Here is a 19258-nt window from a genome sequence, read left to right as displayed (position 1 = left end):
AACTTCATTCAAACTCTGGCACTTTGAGGATTTTCTGAGTTTCTATTTCTAGTCAAAGTAATTTAAATATCTGTTTATTTTTAAGATGTCACCTGTGCTTTAGGAAAATAACACAACTAAACTATTAATTTAGGAAGTAAGCAACAATAAATTAATACTGAAAGTACTCTTTTATTAGCAAACTGCAGGAGGACTGCCTAAACACACAGATCCCAAACATGTTTGCAAATTCCTGACAAATGTGCATAGAAACATCCATTTCAATTGAATTTCTCTGCAAGTATTTTTTTTCCTCCAGTACCAGAAGAGACTTTTCAGAGTCTGTTATGGGTTTATTGGCTAGGGAATGTATGTAAAGCACAATATTTAGATTTTAAATCCTGGTTTCTGTGAATAATTTTGGTGTTATAGATCACAATGCAAAAACAAAAAACAAAAACAAAAAAACAGTCTGGAAAGAAGTCTAATTGTTCTAACTTTTAAAAAGTCTAAACTGCATACCTTTAGTACTGTCACTATGATTTTCCTGCAACAGAAATAATAATTCATTTTGTGCTTCACAAATTGAAAGACAATTTTTTTAAAGTGTTCATTAGCACATAGCTCTTATTTATAATTGGTAGCTAAGCGTCATAATTGGGTGAAGGTATAAACAAAGAATAAACATCACTGTCAAAACTGAACTCATTAAGTTTGCCTGAGTAACGCATTTATCCCCGCTATCTCACACATCTGCAAAAAAAATCTTTTCATAATACTGCCATGGAAAAAACGTGCTTTCTTCTGAACAAGATCATCAAAGAGCTATGGATGCACCAAAAAAACAGAGAAAATGATTGCAATCAAGAGCTCCAACGAACCAAGGGAGATTTTGATGACTGTAATCACAGAGCCCCTATTGTTTCTCTTCTACTGCTGTAGGTACCACAGCAGGGGCATTAACTGTCTAAACATCCCAGTGGAAAAACAACTGCAGCCTCTAGGGTCATATCGACAGGCAGATTGTAAAGTGACAAAGTTAAATTGCTGTGGGAAAAATTTCAAGAGCTTGATCAAAATGTTGACACATGTAAAAGGGCTCAGTGTAGCTCTATACAGTGCATGCTGGTAGGATTTATTAGATGACGATAGCACGAACAACAAATAATAAGCATGGATGGATTTAGCTTATATTTGCACACTTCTCATGTCAGCTAATGCATATTGACTCGAAACTTACTGTGAGTTTGCACATTATTTCAATACATAGCTATATTTCAAAGTTTGCACCAGCTGCTGGGATTGTTTTGCTCAAACTAACTATAACACTGCCTAACTATCACCCTGAAATGAGTTTTAGTTAGGCCGAATTGAAGAAGTAATCCCATGTAGCTTTGCAATAGCATCTGTGAATGTGTGCGTCAGCGCAGTGACGTAAACTACAGGATTCAAAAATATTTTTCAACAAAGTTTGGGACTAACGTAAGGGTACTCGGATTCCCTGCTCTCTCTCACCCGCTGATGGAATTCAGCAGCATGGGCGCCTCCTCCACGTCCACGTCCGCGATGATGTTCTCGTTTACCCCGCCCGCGGTGGTGGCCTCCTCTCCCTCGGCGTTCACCACCAAAACTGTTGCCGTCGTTTCCACCGCGGCCACCTCTTCTCCCACTGCCTCTGGTTACTCTACCTTCCATTACTGTCAACAGTGGCCGGACAGCTGAGCGTGTGACGCCTCACAGTTGAAATGGGTGTTACACCCAATGATATCCCACGGCAAAATTGTTTTGATTTGATAGTTCCGGGCCTCAATTTGGCTAAATGAATATCTATCAGTACCATATAAAAACAATTAACTTTTCACGTTTGAATGTTTTATATATTCTTAATGAAGAAACTCTATGTCAACTAGAACTTATAAGCAAATAAATACTGCATATATTATTATATTATATGTATTATAATATATAGTATTATTATTATTATTAATGACATATAGAATTTTATAATACATTACATGCACACACACATATATAATGATGAACCTAATGTTTTATTCTACCGTATAAATATTATACTTAGATTACAATAAATCTGTTACGCTTTTTACGAACTACGTATACAAGTTAAAAATCTAAGTAAGCTACCGTCACTCTGATCAAAAGTGAATTGTGCTAACTCATTAAAAACATCTCTGTGTGTAATTATATCTCATTGCTGTTCTCTTTTCATTGCAGGTAACTGCTGAATCCGCATGAGGCTACAAAGAGATATTTTCCAACAGTAACACAGCTCTGTAACAAACCGTAATGGATGCTTCAAACAGTACTTTTGGCAACACTTCACAAGTCTCCGCTGCTCCTCACAGCCTTTGGGAGGCTATAACCATCGCCACGGTGTCGGCCATTGTCAGCCTGATAACAATAGTTGGTAATGTGCTAGTTATGCTGTCCTTTAAAGTAAACAGTCAACTTAAAACTGTAAACAACTACTACCTACTGAGTCTGGCGTTTGCAGACCTCATCATAGGAGTTTTATCCATGAACCTGTATACCACATATATACTAATGGGTTACTGGTCCCTGGGGAACCTTGCATGTGACCTCTGGCTAGCAGTAGATTATGTAGCCAGCAATGCTTCAGTTATGAACTTACTTGTTATCAGTTTTGACAGATACTTCTCCATTACAAGGCCACTGACATACAGGGCAAAGAGGACTCCAAAGAGGGCTGCCATTATGATTGGTCTGGCATGGTTGGTGTCATTTGTCCTTTGGGCTCCACCCATTCTGTGCTGGCAGTACTTTGTAGGAGAGAGAAAAGTGCAAATGGACCAGTGCCAAATCCAGTTTTTAACAGAGCCCGTCATCACATTTGGGACAGCCATTGCTGCGTTCTACATCCCAGTCTCTATTATGACCATTCTTTACTGCAGGATTTACAAAGAGACGCAAAAACGGACAAAAGATCTAGCAGAGCTGCAAGGGCTCACAAAGGAACATGTTCCAGAGGGGGCTAAACCACAGAAAACTCTTATTCGTTCATGTTTTCATTTCACCCGAGAGCCAAGAGATCAGAGTCAGGCCTCCTGGTCCTCATCTAATCAAAGTAATGCCACAAAAACTACCACGAGGTCAGATGAGGCATGGGCGAAAGCAGACCAGATCACGTCTTTTAATAGCTACACGTCCTCAGAAGAAGAGGAACAACACGTTTCAGTAGAAACCCCACAAGGATCCTTCAAAGAGCCAGGAAGTGGAGAAACTAATAAAAATGGACAGGTGACTGATTATGCAGAAGATGAGTATTTTTCCACACCTCAAAAAAAGAGCAGCAAAAAGTGTATCTCATATAGGTTTAAACTTGGCTCAAAGGGTAAAAACAGAAATCCTATGAGCGCAACATCATGCCCCCTTGAAGCAGAGCTGCCCACCAAAAATGCCTCCCCCTCCTCATCCTCCACCACCTCCAAACCCATGGACACTGCCCTGAAGAACCAGATTACTAAGAGAAAGAGGATGGTGCTGGTGAAGGAGAAAAAAGCAGCCCAGACTCTTAGCGCCATCCTCCTGGCTTTCATCCTGACATGGACGCCATACAACATCATGGTGCTTATCTCTACTTTCTGTGTCGAATGCATCCCGACATCTCTGTGGCACCTGGGCTACTGGCTGTGCTACGTCAACAGCACCATCAACCCAATGTGCTACGCTCTTTGCAACAAGACCTTCCAGAAGACGTTCCGCATGCTTCTGCTGTGTCAGTGGAGGAAGAGGAGGAGAGGTGAGGATAAGCTATACTGGGGTGGACAAAACCCAAATGTCAACAATAAAATGACTTAATGTGTCCCTGCAATATTACACCAGACTTACTTTTGTCCACTTTGTTGGATTTTCTTGACATATACAGTAGTCAGTGGTCTTCTTCAGCATGAAGTGCCACATGTGATTTTTGTGTTAAAATATCTGCTGGTTCAAAATGAGCTGAGCCTGATGAAGCGCCTAAACGTCTGCTGTTATAAGAAAGAAAGGTGTCTGCACATTCTCACATAATTAAAGGTTAACGAACAGGTTCAGATGTTTTCTAGTCGGTCTTGAAGCGATATACCACTGCTTCTACACATTAAAGTCTGATTACAGACCTACAGATTGCATGGCCGCTGAGGGAGCTGCGTGAAGTAGGGCTGTCCGTGATGTTTAAAAAATGAAATATCAACATTGTGCTAATAATGCATGTATGATAATCATAAATAATTGTGTATTTGTTCTTTTTGTATGCTTTTGTATAGTTATATGGATTTAGACTCTATTGCCACCTGAATGCATTTGTGAGGTTAATTAATGTAAAAAAGACACAATAAACAAAGTTACTGATTAATTTGAATGATAGAATTATTGCTATTTTTAATAGATATCGTGATAATAGCAATATTGTGAATCTTTGTTTTTGTTGTTTTTTGGTCACGATAATCATGCAGAAATGTGATATCATGACAGCCCTAGTATGAAGTCTGATAAACTGCCTTGTGCTACATCATATCACTTGAGTCAGCGTCCATTTTAGATGTCTAAGGGGTGTTGAGTTTAGAAACAAGTGATCTTATCAAACTTCTGTAGGCTAATGGCTGTGTGACATGGACAAAACTGTTTTTGGTTAAGTTGTATGGTGGGTAATACAGGCACTAGTTGTTGTTTTTTTTTTGTTGTTGTTTTTGTTACAAGAATAGGAAAGTCAGCAATGAGATATATCTCTCTTTCAACTCCTGTCATTAATAGTTCAAAACGAGTTAATGGCGCACACATTTAAATATTTGTGATATACTTACACTCCCATATCCTTCCTCTCCATATGGGCAATACTGCTATCCCTTTGCAACTGAGATCTAAATGTACTCAGACACTAAAATATATGGTACATAACATATATTATGACTAAACAGTCAACACTTTTATTGCAAGAAAAAAGTGACATTTACATAAGGCAAAAAAAAAAAAAAAAGCAGAAGAAACAAAAAGTACAGAAGGAAATAAATCCCGTGTAAAGGTTGTTATGGCTTTATGTAATGGGTGTCAGACACTTTGTCTTCTATCAAGTCTTTCTGACCTACATCAATAAGGTGAGGCGCTGTTATGCGTGTTTATTAATCCCTTTGTCCAGTCTGATTTTGTGGCAGTGTGTAAACTGCTTGCTCAACTCATACTAACTTTATCATAATAATAATAATGGATTGCATTTATATAGCGCTTTTCGAGACCCACAGTTATTAAAAAGAATTAAGAAATGTTAACTAGAAGATGTTCGTAACACAGACAATCTCAAAACCTGCTCTTGGTACGCTGCACTGATATCTCTTGTACACATTTTTTTTTTTTTTAATTTGTCTTGTTTTCTGTTTTCAGTACCTGTGGACAGGCAGGAAATCATTAATGAATTGTAAAATGTGTCTTTTTTTCTGACAATGTAAGAATGAAAAACAAAATTGGGTCAATATTTATTTTTAAATGAATTTTTATCCTTTGAGACTGTTAAACACTATAAAAGTCTGATGTCTGTAGTTCCCCCAATATCGAGTCGCTCATTTAACTACAAAACCTGCTTTTACTTTACATTTTTAAGGAATTTGTAAAAAGTGATGTCAGGTATTCAGTTACACTGTTAAACACCATACTGATGATATTTTTAGGCTAAGGACTTTTAAATTGTTCACAGCTGCCCTAGCTTCATTTGAAGACATAATTCCAAACCCAGCTATATTGTCCTTTATCATCTGTTTACATAGCAGCTTCTACTACTGGACTTCTAACCTGTTTTCTATTTGCATCTATATTGTGATCCTCTGTGACCTGCTTATTACATGTTTATATAGTAAACAGAGTAAAGCGCTTAGTTCTGCCAACATCACCAGGATTACAATCATTTTCAATATAGCTAATTTACAAGATAATAAATAAGCTGTGTTTATAATTTGCACATGAACTGTAACTTCTGCAAGGGGACACCTGCAAAATAAATAAAATAAAATTCCTCCCTCCCTTGAGATTGTGGAGCAATGGTAACCATCTCCAAAATGGGTTATTTTGTGTTGAAAAGACTGCAACTTTAAAACGTCCAGTAAAGATGGTAACTCTTCCTCTAGTTGAACTTCCAACTCCAGGAATGTCGACTGTCATTCTGTTTTAAAGTCTTGTATTGTCATTTAAACGGTGAATTATTATTATTTTTTAACATTATGTATTTGTTTGCATTTGGGGACATTTGCAGAAGTACCTTGAAGTAGCTGTCAGTGGCTGCAAAGCAGCAACTACAACTGGTTCACTGGTTAATAAACCAAATAAAAATTTAAAATCAAACATGGTAATAAAATAGTATTCTTTCCAAACCAGTGGCCCAAGCAACAACCACGGCCCCTCCTTCAATGGCAAGCCTGTCTCAAGCCTGATTACAGTTGTAACAATCTTTTTTAGTAAAATATCCTGGAGTCAAAATCTCTGATCCTATCCTTTCAACCTCACACAATTCATAATTCTCCTTTATACTCTTGCACTGTGTATAAATGACATAGCATAAGCTCACATATTTCAAAACAAATCTGTAACAGGAATAACATATTTCAAAGATTGTGTCGGATTTTACACTTCACAAATGGTGAATGTAAATTGTTTACAGTATATTATTGTTCAGTGAATGTCTTTTCCTCTGTTTTCTATCTTGTTGATATTTGATCATGTGTATAAGGGCTAATCGGTACATTTATGTGCATTTACAGTTGCATTAGTTTAACACTAGTAATATGAGATTAAGATTGTTATGGACACCTCTTGTCTTCTTTTTGCTGTAAAAAGATGAGTGATGTTGTAAATTATTTCACTTTTTTGTCTATTATGATGTAATGTTAAATGTATCTTTCTGATCTGAACTCTGTGCCTTTTGTTCTGCTCATAGCAGCAAAGATTCCTTTGTGAAGGCGCTTGTGCTTACTGTCCGTCTGCACTTCTGTGTCTTTGTGTAATAATATACACAGTAAAATACAAACTTCAAGGCAAACATTTAATGACCAACAGACATGTTGAAGACGGTCTCATTTGTCAATAATTCGTCTTTGAGAGGTGAAGCAAATCGTTACCATCCTCCAATGGTTGACTACCCAAATGTGCCATGTACCAACGCCATGGCACTAAACAAATCCCCGACGTCACCGGAGATTTTACTGGTCCCAAGAGTCCAGGTCAGCACTGTTGTTCTGCATTGAGAGTTTCTTTGCTCTAATGCAACACCACATGAAAAGAACAAAGCCATTAATTAACTGATCTCATTAACAGGACTCGGCGTTTTCACAGTCTGATAAAGCTCAGTTGACCTGTGATGTCACTGAAACACTAATAAAAAACTATTTCCCTGGAGAACTCACCTTTGTTTATGGAAGCTCGTTTTCACCACTGGAAAAAAAACATTTTTTGTCCCCAACAAGTCAAAATATTGGATCATTGTTTGAAAATTTTGAGTTCGGTATCTCGAGATCTTAACTTACCAACTCAAACTTTCAAAATAAATACGTCAGAATTCAGAAAATAATATGAAACTTTAGTTAAAATTTTGAGATAACCCCAAATTTTAAATTATGGGTGGCATTTTTTTCCCTTTCCCCTCCAGTGGCAGAAATAGGCTTGTATATGTGCTGAATGAACTCTGGTACTGTAGTTTCTCTTTAATCTCAAATACAAAATGCAACCGTGAAACCCTAAAACACCAAAATGCAGCTGAAAATAGTGTTTGGTTAATATTTGCACCCATTTGGTAAAAATGAGTTTTTAGCAGTTTAGCTCTAGCTTTTAAATAAAACATTTAGAGTCAAAATAAGAACTAAATTGCTTTGGTCTAAGAGCCACAGTGATGATTGAAACTTTGGAAAATATTAGGGAAAACAAGCGTTCTTTTATTTTGATGCTTTCACTTAACTCATTTAGCATGAGTAATCTACAGGACGCTGTCATGCGCATTCTTCACACAGCAACTCATTCTTAACCTTGGAAAAAGGCGATTTGATGAAAACGACTGATTTTAAATTGTGTCACACCATCTCCATTTACCTGTGGACGGGGTATCCCTGGAAAAAGATGCAACTGCATGCAAGTTGACCTAATTCACGACGCTTTTCGTCTACTCTGTGCTTGAGAGATAACTTTTAGATTATATTTATATTCACTACTTCTCACCAAAACACATTCTGTGCATCATAAACATCTGATCTGACTTTAAAGCATTTTTTGAGCCCTGTGGTTATTATCGACAGTGATTGTGCCCAGCGGGCCCTCGTGCATAACACTAAGACTCAAAAGCTTAAGCAGTTATTTGGAACACAGCCAGCAAACTTGTTTCTTTTGCTTGTATTGACCCACATGCTTCTCCTACCTTGATGCGCCAGAATGTTTTCCCCTGAAAAAGGGAAGACAAGGTAATTCATCTTTTTGTGTTACCACTGCTAAGCACTGATCAGTGAAACAGCAGGAATATACAGTAAATATAATCTTGCATAGATGCATATGATGCAAACAAAACAAAAACCCACTCTTTCTCACTTCTGGGTAACTTTGAAGCCAAAATCAAAACCATAGCAACAACGGAGCTTTTGTGCCAAAAGGACTATCTCCTCAACAAATAGATAAATGCTGATGATGAACATATTTGGCTCAAAGTTCAGGAGAAAGCTAGTGACTCAACCTTGAGCTGAGCGGTCTCTATATTTAATAACATTACTCATTATTGTTTCATTTTAAAACACGTCCTGTCAGCCAGTGCTAACACATTCTACAATAATGATTTTACTATGGACTTTAATGTCTATTTTATTACAAAGTAAAACCAGTTACACTTTGTAGAGCTTTTAAAAAGCAACCATACATTTCTCTCTTTGTACTTCCAGTGATTATCATTTTAATTTTTACACCTCAGGCACATAATGTACAGCGTGTGAATTCTAACCATACAGTTCACCACAATTCATAAAATGAGAAAGTCACGTGTTCACTCAAAGAAATGAATGGTGTGAAATAAAAACACAGCTGTCATATACCATGGCAATTTATTTATCTAGGTTTTTAAATAAGAATTTATCTGCCTTAAAATTCAATTTCTCTTCATTCACAGTCGTATTACTGAAGTTACTTAAACAAGAAAATCTCTGAATTGTGTATATATGCTCTCTTTCAGGTAGTGGAAGTAGCAGCAGTGGAAAATATACAATGGAGGTTTTAGCACAGAAAAGACTGATGAGTAGTAGGGTCACCTGTAGAAAGTATCGCGCAAATTAAGAATAACAGCTTTCGCAACAAATGTTATCAGTGCAGTATGAAAAAAAAAACCTAGGAAAAAAAAAAAAAATTTTGCTCAGTTCGTAATAGCATATTAGAAATCCAGATGTGCTCAAAACATCTAATATTAATGAAATCTGTACAATAAACCCAGAGAGAGAGAGAGAGAGAGAGAGAGAAAAAATGACACTTTAAAACCTTGCTTCCATGACATAAATCAAGCTTTTTTCTTTTTAGGTGGATTTTTAGGAGGCATGTACAGTACTACCTCCTCTTGGCAGCTGGCCTGGTGCCTTTGCTGCTGCTGCCTGCCTTGCTGGAGCCTTTGGAGCCAGAGAAGAGCTTGGTCATGAGCTCAGAGACATCAGGAAGCTCAGGGTTGGGGTTCAGCATGTTCATGGACTGCTCCATTTCCTGTAAAGAAAGGGAGGCAGAGAATGAACAGCTGTTTTTGGAGAGAGAAAGGCTGTGTACAGACTCAATGTTCTCTCTGATGTTAAAAATGTATCACAATCAGTCACATCTGTTACAGTTAGCACTTTACCACAATAAGCAATTCAAAAGGAGACAAGGATAGGGTTAGGATTTAAAACATCACAACGTCTGTTGTTTCTTCTATTTAGCTCAGAGACACAGCACAATGAACATACCTTTCTCATCTCTGGGTCATTGGTGTTGACCACTTTGGGTAGCAAAACAATGATAAGCAGGGGCAGAACCATCATCATAACCTGCAGGAGCAACAAAGACATTAAATGACATGTAACAAATTCAGATGCAATCTTCTTTGACAACTTGTTTTTACAGTTCCTTTTTTTCAACGGTTTTATCTGTCAGCACAGAAGCCCAATATTCTCTTTTTGAGTTTGTGGGCCATCCAATCAAGAAAAAAAGTTTGGCATAAGGAAAACGCAACCTTAAAAAGGAAAGGAGCTAAAAAAAAAAAAGAAAAGCAAAAAAAAAAGCTTGTGTCAGACAGTGGATGGCCTGTACTACCCGGGATAAATCAGGTTTATTTTCAACTCTGATTGATAGAAAGCTGCTCAAGAGTTCATAAGTATAAAAATATGCAGTAGAAATGAGTAAAAAAGGTCACTGTAAGGAATGGAAATGTGACTTCATGGTCATGAAACTTCTGTTCATTATCGTCAATATTGTGCACCAGCTTATCAAAATTAATTAACATCTGTAGTTCTCTAAATGGGGCTACAGCCAATGGACTCTAACAGTACAAATGGTAGAAAGCATATGTTTAATCAGAGTATTAGGATAATGGTGGGATCCTAGGAAATGTTTCTTTTGTGACATACACATGCAATTCCCACTTAATCAACGCATTTTCTTACCATTGGGTTCATAAGGAAGTCTGTCCAGCCCCAGGTTTCTCGCTTCATAAAGTAGCTGTGAGGTCCACTACTCCTGATCTGAAGAGGGTACGGCTGGCGAATTACCTCTGACGTTTTAATGTAATTCACAAGTCGCGCTCTGTGAAATCACACATTGCTTCAGTGGGTCAGAGTTGCCACAGGCCAACCGCTAATTTTTGCAAGTTTTGTGTTTTTCACTATAGTGGCCATACCTCATTTTACCCTTGGATGTGATATCAACACGGACAGCTTCAAATCTATAGGTGGGAGTAACAACTTCAACAACATACGACCCAGAGGGGACATCGTTCACAGCAAAACTCCCATCGGTTCTGTAACAAAAACATAAAGCAATTTTTTCAAGACAGCAGCTGCTTATAATTTAAAAAAAAGGTACACCTATATTAGTTCAACCTAAAGTTCGTCTAAAATATTAATCCTGAAATAAATGGAGAATGAACTAAATAGCAAAGTATTATCAAACTATCTTACTAAAGCAGAAATACAAATGGTTAAGACAAATAAATAAACAAATGTGGTAAAAACGTTAAAGGTCTTGCCAGTCAATAAAAATTTTCAATTAAATATCTGAAAGTGGGACATCTACAAAGGTCACCTAATTAGGTGTATAAGTATCTAAGAATTCAAGTAGTATGCTTATTAAGTTGAAATTTGAACTTAATAAGCAAGTTAGTTATGCTTCTTTTCACGCGCAAATTATGAGTTTCTTATATACATGCATTGTTACATTCTGTGATGCAAATAACCTATTAAAAATAAAAATATAGTGATAACTCTATGAATAATCTGAGACTTATTTTTTTTAAATACATTTTGTTATAGTTGCATAGTTAAAAGTGACTACTTCTATACCCTTTATGTGCCTGAAAAAACAAAACAGTAAACAAAATTTGTCTTCATCAAAATCATTCCTTTGGGCACAATCTATGTACATAATTTGATATACTAATAGAGCCAGTAGGGATGTAACAGTGAGACACATAAAACACAACACTACTAATGCCACTACTTCTTCTGCTAATAATAATGCATTTATAAAAACAAGAACCTTAGAATCTCTTTCTAAGTGTGTTCCATCCAATATCCTTGAATTTATACTTGTATCACAGACAAATGTATGTATTAGCCATCATTTATACTCGCATCTTTGGTGAAATACACTACTGTACACTAGTCATACAATAATTAAAACTATTGCTAAGACAATCGATTAAACCCTTGTGAGCTAAGAAGAACACGAATGATTATTTTATTACGGATGATACGGTAACATGGTTAAAGATAACAGGGTTAAATAACATGATATATTATGTTTATTTGTCCATTACTACACACGTGACAAATAAATACTATAGAACATGCTTAATAATATGTTTGAGTATGTGTGTAATATGTTATAATATGTTCAACACACGTTTGTGCAGCAAACCAGTGCTAGTACTGGTGTTTTCTCATAAACATATGCTAGCTGTGGAAACATAATAGATTATATATACACAAGTCTCTTGTGGACGTTTTGTGTTGTGGTTACCGCTGCAGTAGGACCAAAAAGGCCTCATGTTGAAATGAAACGCTAATTGATTGACACTCGGACAAGAGTTACAAAAGGAAAGCTGTGCATGATCTACAACATTTGGTACCTGCCATCTGCCACAGGCAGATGCAGTCGTTATCGGGTTTGACTTCGAGTTTGACCCTAACCACCAGCTAGCAACGGCTAGGTGCTAATGCTACTTACGTAGCATTAGCACGTATTGTAGCACGTACCATGCTAGCTAGTTATCCAATGAACTATGGATATTTCTTACCTCAAAAATCCCACATGTTCTTCACCATCTACTAGCACTCTAGCCGTGGAGACCCAGTCTTGTGTTTTCACTCCGGGAACTATCGCTCTTCCTTCGATTTTGAACCGATCTCCGTTAGTCTGCGTCGACATAGCTGCGCCAGGCCCCGCTTCCATTTCAGTAAAACACCACCCTACGACGAGTACAGACTGGACGAAAGCCAGTAGCAGCGGTATTCTTTCCCTGTGCCACATACTGCCTCGTCTTTAATAAACTAAAATCGTTTTTCACCGTTTCTCCACCAACATGCAGTCAAGAGCTGTTTAGCGAAGGAGCGGAAGCCTCGCTGAATCAGCTGTCTCTGCGGAAAATGACGTCACTTCAAAAAAAACCTTTATTGTACAAACCAGAAGCGCCACTCGCTCGTTTTTGCACAAAGATTCCCTTTTATTCTTAAAACTCAAAATGAAACTCATTGAAATTTTAAATCGAACTAGGAGGCAGAATAAGTATTTTCCTTGAAGGTTTCCCACGTCAGTACATTTTTTTAATTTTGAAAAAGACTAAAAAAAATTATAAAATAGATCCTTTTTTCCGTTTAGCAATGCAGCTTTGAAAACTAATCAATTTTTAATAAAGATTAAAAAAAAATAAATCACGAGGTCAAATTAACGCTGCAGGAGCATGTTTAAAAACTCGTTTAGCCACTTTAACTTGGTGAGCAAGATCTTTTTACTTTTATTGTTACTTTGGCATTCACTATTCCAAAACGGTATTTTCAAAATTTTAATGAGCTTAGCCAGTTAAAACAATAAAAAACAAACAAACAAACAAAAAAACAAAACAAAACTGTGGTCTTATTTCTGCTGCAGTTTAACAGGACATCATCCCAGTACCATTTGATAATCTGAAGACAAAAAACAAACAATAAAATTGCATTTTTAATTTATTTAAAAGATGATTAAAAGAATCACTTGTTTTTACATTTTACATTACACAGTCAAATGTCAAAGGAAGAGGCAAAACGAAAAAACAAGAAAAGCAAGCTCTAATAACTTAAGACTGTTGCAGATTCAAGCTCCTTCTTTCGGAGAACTCAAGATGCAAAACATCAACAACATCCACAAGCGCATCTGCATTCCATGAAAGAGAGTGGTGTAGTGAGAGACAAAGACCTTGGCACTTCATAGAGCGAAATTACACCCAGTCTCATGGAGGTCCACTAAACATGCCCCTCAAAAAAGACAATCCACTTCAATGTGAAGCAGTCATTTGCTGTCCAGGAAGGCTCTCTTCGCCCTCCCTTCAGAGGTTCCAGCTCAAACGTGAGGGAAGTGTTTGAATTGTCAAGTTCAGTCCCAGTTAAGAGGTTTGAGTTTGAAGTAGCAAAAGTAACTGGTCTATTTCTCTTGCACCATTATCAGTTCGAAACATAGTCATGATTGACTGTAGTGGTCACATCCCAAGAGTGCTACATTGACAACTGTCAGGGCAGCTGCGACAGATAAGCCTCGATGCCCTGCAACACAAAGCAGAGATAGCACATGAAAAGTCGTCAGAGCTAGTAAATGCAGATAAACTGGATCACTCAACACTATTAATTTGATGCTGATTTGACATTTCAGCTGCTACAAACATGTAAAAATTAGTGAATGCATTTCCTTTTAAAAGATTTAATAAAACAAATCTTTTGTGGTTTCATTTTCTTCTCCTCCCACTATAAAACAGGATGTGAAGACTGAAAAAAGATCAACCACAAAAGCTTATGGTGGATCTGTGTCTTTTCTTTTTAGGATGGGAGTGGTTGGCTGAATCCACCTAAGATCAACAGAAGGTGAAATAACAGCAGGAGCACCTGTGGAGCCTGAAAACAGTTCTGCAACAGAAATATCAGTGTGACAAAACACTCATTTCTAAAAACGTTAATGCAGCTCTATTATATATTTTCTATTTACTTTTAACAAGAAATCAATGTGGTGCTTTAGTATAAACAATCCATACAAAACAGTAGCGGTCTTCACTCTGACCTATATCACGATGGAAAAAAAAAAATCCCTTATGAGGGATGGTTCTCACCTTTGCCAGCTCTCCCGTAGTTCCTGGAACCAAACATAATTGGGTTCCTTCCTTCCACAAGTCCTTTAGCCGCTGCTTCATGACTTCCATGTTCCTACAATAAACACACAAACATTACTGATGGCAATGACTGATAATGATATATAACCTTAATTAGCTATAGTTATTATTCATTCATCACATGACTGTAATTATTTGATTATTTATTTATTATTTTCTCACATTCTGTATATTTGCATTATACCTATATTGGTATTATATTAATGTCCTGTGCATATTGATGATATCTGATTTCTGGTTAGAGGTTAACTGCATTTGGTGCCTTAAACTTGAACTTGTAAAATGACAATAAAGTTTAATCTAATCTGATTTAATTACTGATCCAATACATGGAAAGTGCAAAAGAGATGCAATCTTGGCACAGTCTTCGTGGAAATGTTTAAGGATACCAGTAGGGCCTGTGCGATATGACCAAAATCTCATATCCTGATACAAGTCATCTATTGTCCCGATAATGAGATAAATCACAAAAATTTAACAGTTTCTGTAAATTCTGTGAATCTCGGGCAGCTCGACTTGCGTGAAGTGTTTCCAGCTGGGAGCCGTGTACCTGGAGTCGAGTGTTTTAACGATGTATGAAACTATACATTTTTAGACATAAGTTTTAACAGCCGCCATTTTCTTTGGGAGTATTTATTACACGGCGTGCTGCGGGGAAAAGCCTGTTCTAACGTTTGAGTCTAAGGTTTATTTTTTAGCAACTGGCGGCTCTTTTTTAATTCTCATCAGTAAATAATCTGCTCTTTCACGTGATTCAGTTCATTTTGAAAAGTCTCAACAGGATCTTGAGCTTTATTGTGAAAGGTTTATGTGGAAAATAATAAAAGCAGACACACGATGGTTTTACCGTCGTTGTTGCTAACAACAACGCATAAAAGCAGGCACTCATCCGTCTATAGTGTGGTTATTTAAAATATAAGAGAAAGAGAGAACTTTAAGAAGTTAATATAGCCACTACAGTGACCATCAAAACGGTGAAAAAAAAAAATCCAGCATAAGGGCGTGGCTGCCTGGATGACAAATGTTTAGAAAATGAAAGCAAGCAACAGGATGTTTCCTGTGACAACACAGGCAACTAGCATGCCCGAATTCAGCAGATTATATTCATAAGATCGAAACAAAAGTGAATAACTAAAAACATTTACTGGATTTCAAATATTCATCTTAAAAATTTAATATCTGTTGGTTTTATCCCCATGCATTCTTTTTTTCTTTAAATTGATCCAACTTTCCAAGATTTATTTAGAATTACTCACCAGACAGTGAAAACTAGAAAAATAATATGATTTTAAACATCTACATTGAAACTCTGGAGGTTGCATTAGGTTTATTAAAGCGCACAGGGCTCACCTGTCTTCTGCACAACTGTCCTGCAGTCTTTTTTCAGTTCTAGAAAGTTCTGGCCACCATTTCCTGATGACGGATTGAACCCAGTGTAAACCCACAGTTATCTGTCTGTCAGAAAACAAAAAACAAAAACAGTTAGTTGAATCCAAAATGTTATTACATATGAGATTTAAAGGTCAAAGGAATTTCTCGACTCCTTCAAGAGGCTTTAGCTGCTCTCTCCTCTGTTCATTATCTATTTATCAGACAAGCTTAAACTTCCCGGAGGAGAACACAATCATCTTTAGGTTTATAAACAACAAATCTAACTGCTTTAAACTCAGCACACCTTCATATAATGATTCATAAGAAAAAAAAAGATAAATATTATTAGAATGAATTGCCACTTACTCTTCATATTTACTGGTGAGGATCATTTTGACTTGGGGCATGAGGTCAACACAGCAGCCAAGTGACAAACATGGTGCTTCTGTTTGAAGGCTGATGAGAGAGGAGATAACACAAGTTCAAATGAGGTGATCATCAGCAATCAGGCATGAAGAAGAAAAATAAGAAAAATGGCCAACATGTCCACCGCAGAACAACAGAAAAATCTAACAAGCTGTCAGAGCTGCACGAGGTTTGGTTTTCACTAGGCCACCATGCTTCAACAGCTCCATATAGGTATCATGGTGCGACTATGCATGCTTGTATACTGCAATTTCAGAATTGTTACCAAAACATGACTATTTCCTGCTTTACAAATTATTGTCTTACAAACTGTACAATCTTTGTAAATTAACAGCTGACTGGACGAATGTGCAGCACGGTCACTGGAGGTAAAGCTGAAACACTAAAAGCTAAAATGTAAATAAACAAAAAAAAAATAAAATAACATTACTTACTTGTTTGTTAAGACAGGTAAGCAGTCAAGCAGCACACCTGTGTCTTGAATTCTGGGAAACCACAAACATGTGATGTGAAGATGACAAATTGTGAGTAATTACAGAATAAACACAACCATCAACCAACAGTAGCCACAAGTGTTTTACCTTATTAGGTAGGCCACTAATTCACTTGCACTTTTTCGCCATAGTGTTAGGGCTACTTTAAGTCGAAGACTTCTTCCAAAAAGAACCTGGGTCATAGCTTCATGGTCCTTTGATAGCTATGTATAGACAAACAATGAAAAAAAATGGAACTCAGTGTTTTCAGTGTTGCAGTTTTCAATCAACAAGCCTTCATATTTCATATGAAATAAAAACAATCAGTGGCTCGAGCTCTGTTTCTCACCTCAGCAAAATCACTGTACTTGGAGCTGGCCCCCGCCATCTTGGAGGCCTCTGCAGAGTTCACCGGAAATCCACAGCCCCGGACATCATCGGAGCAGGTCAGCTCATTTTCCTTGTTGGCCATGCCGGGGTCACATAAACGGCCTACATCTGATGATCTGCGGTGCAGCTTTACGCCCACCTCCGCCAATCCACAACTCTTTCTTTTGCAAGATGTCGCCCGCTTCACTTTTCCTGGACTGTGTACTCTGTAATGCACCTGAAATCTGCCAAATGGAGAAGTTGAGATTGGCCAGATGCAAAGCAGTCACAGGTTAAACCCCCCCCCCCCCCCCCCCCACATAAATACAAATTAAAGCCACCATGATAACGGTTAATGGTAAATGAAAGATGCTTTAATGGTTCAGTGACTGGTTGTACATCCACACTAACATGTTTTTTATGTTGACATTTGTTAATTTTAAGACCCCTAAACATCAAGACTTTGTTTCTGCCCCTCCAGTCAACATCATTTCCCAGACACCTATGTTTGCTTCTTTATCAGTCATAATTATGAAGCCAAAATATCACAGCCACTCTCACATACGTTCTATGATTTCGTGCTTTTCATGTGTATCTTTTCCATGGCGTCATACAGTGACGGCTCCCAGTAGCCTTCTAATATGTTGCTGTATTTGCTTTGCGACAGCTCCCTATTGTCACTGATCCAAGCAAACAAAAAAAAAAAAAAATCTCTGGTCTTACTATTTGCTTTTCCTTCTTCAATATATTTTCAAAAAACAACTAACCCACTGCTTCTTAATTACACCAGTACACAGACCCAGTGTGGGTGAATGGTTAAGGTAATGTGTTTACAGAGGGTTTAGTACAAAAGGAAATTTTACTTTCATATTAAAACAGCTTAAAAACAAAAAACATATTAGTGTGGATGCAAGGATGATCTGTGGGAAACAGGCAGTGAGTGATCATAATTTGATGAACCCCCTCAGATGTGGATCAGAGACTCACCTGTCTTTATCTAATTCTTCCTTATTAATAATATCCACCTAAAACAAAAGGATAGGGGATGAGGCCACTACTGCTACAATGCCACTGAACTGTACTTCACAGTCACCAGGATTTAAAAGACACATGGGCAGCTGTTTACACAATTAGTCATAGTATTTCCCATTATATCCTTATACCTGCTTCATATTATTCTCAGCAGAACTAGGCACGCTGGGTCGCAGAAAGCCATTGGAGTTTTTGTGGTTGACCTTCGGGACTGCTCGTTGCCAAACATGCTTACCAGCTGCCATAATAAGGAACACTGCTGGAGAAACAAATTGGAAAATAATTAAGAGGCTAAGGAGCCAAAAGCCAGGACTATGTTGTGGCACAACTATGAATAGGCCAGCTAAAAGTCAAGAGCATACGCTCCCAGATGTAACAGTTTGACTCAAATTAGCTCAGTGAAACAAGATAAACTAAACCAAAATGCTCAATTTTAGTTTCAAAGGCGTTAGCTCCCATTAGCTCGTATGGCTGAACGTCGCAAAAACATAATATGCTGTAAACGTTAGGGCTGTAAGTTTGCTGCTTTGCAAGTGTCAAAATAAACGATGACAAAAGAGGTGTAAAGTTGCATTTCGTGACGCCTCCCATTAAAATAAATGTCTATAATCTCATTGTAATGTCTAGGTTAGCTTTAACTGTTAGCATTTAGCTCAACTCACAAGACAACACGGGAGACGTAGAAAGCAACAAGCTGGGCCGCTAGTGCGAGCTAGCTAGCTGGTTAGCCTTGTGAACGTATGTCTTCGTCAAAGATAAAGTTGTCACTTTTAACATGTACGCCCCGGAGTTGAATACCAACCGATTCATTTTGTGAGATGTTACGATCGCTCCTCAGATGTGTAAAATCCAAAACGTGAAAAACTGGTTAAACACTAAAGCAACTCCCTCGATGCACGATCGCAAGCGTTTCACAGTTTTACCATTCAAATGAATACACCGCCGGTGCGTGAGGATTGTGGGATTGATTTTGGCAAAGAAAAGCTGCAGT

At 37.5% G+C, this 19258-nt stretch overlaps 4 protein-coding genes across 6 annotated transcripts in view; 1 reads left to right on the top strand and 3 right to left on the bottom strand.

The window, feature by feature from the left end:
• aven (apoptosis, caspase activation inhibitor) overlaps positions 1 to 1740 on the bottom strand; it is a 42543-nt gene extending 40803 nt beyond the window's left edge. Inside the window, exon 1 of the mRNA XM_026143508.2 lies at positions 1495 to 1740. Coding sequence (XP_025999293.1) covers positions 1495 to 1674 — 180 coding nt within the window. The 5' untranslated portion in view covers positions 1675 to 1740. The remainder of the gene's footprint in view (positions 1 to 1494) is intronic.
• The window catches only part of chrm5b (cholinergic receptor, muscarinic 5b), a 23773-nt gene extending 14315 nt beyond the window's left edge, over positions 1 to 9458 (top strand). Inside the window, exon 2 of the mRNA XM_026143507.2 lies at positions 2215 to 9458. Within this exon, the coding sequence (XP_025999292.1) occupies positions 2287 to 3819 (1533 nt within the window). The 5' untranslated portion in view covers positions 2215 to 2286 and the 3' untranslated portion in view covers positions 3820 to 9458. The remainder of the gene's footprint in view (positions 1 to 2214) is intronic.
• Positions 7011 to 13930, bottom strand: emc7b (ER membrane protein complex subunit 7b). The gene is made up of 7 exons (XM_026143511.2): positions 12482 to 13930; positions 10865 to 10984; positions 10632 to 10770; positions 9936 to 10016; positions 9554 to 9699; positions 8387 to 8410; positions 7011 to 7239 (listed from the first exon to the last, which is right to left on the bottom strand). The coding sequence occupies exons 1-7, from the start codon at positions 12712 to 12714 to the stop codon at positions 7182 to 7184; spliced, it is 801 nt and encodes a 266-aa protein (XP_025999296.1). The 5' UTR covers positions 12715 to 13930; the 3' UTR covers positions 7011 to 7181.
• Positions 13394 to 19258, bottom strand: katnbl1 (katanin p80 subunit B-like 1). Of its 3 annotated transcripts, none has more exons than XM_026143510.2 (10): positions 19070 to 19258; positions 18399 to 18523; positions 18223 to 18260; positions 17216 to 17480; positions 16975 to 17090; positions 16828 to 16878; positions 16334 to 16423; positions 15947 to 16051; positions 14537 to 14630; positions 13394 to 13979 (listed from the first exon to the last, which is right to left on the bottom strand). In XM_026143510.2, the coding sequence occupies exons 2-10, from the start codon at positions 18510 to 18512 to the stop codon at positions 13947 to 13949; spliced, it is 906 nt and encodes a 301-aa protein (XP_025999295.2). In that variant the 5' UTR covers positions 18513 to 18523; positions 19070 to 19258; the 3' UTR covers positions 13394 to 13946. The 3 variants fall into 3 exon arrangements, with proteins under 3 accessions (XP_025999295.2, XP_025999294.2, XP_080145850.1); XM_026143509.2 differs by having other exon boundaries at positions 18399 to 18526; positions 19070 to 19256; XM_080289724.1 differs by lacking the exons at positions 18223 to 18260; positions 18399 to 18523 and having other exon boundaries at positions 19070 to 19256.

This window comes from Astatotilapia calliptera, chromosome 15 (assembly GCF_964374335.1).
Source record: "Astatotilapia calliptera chromosome 15, fAstCal68.1, whole genome shotgun sequence".
Classification (NCBI taxonomy): Eukaryota; Metazoa; Chordata; class Actinopteri; order Cichliformes; family Cichlidae; genus Astatotilapia; species Astatotilapia calliptera.
This window is presented reverse-complemented; position numbering and strand designations above follow the sequence as displayed.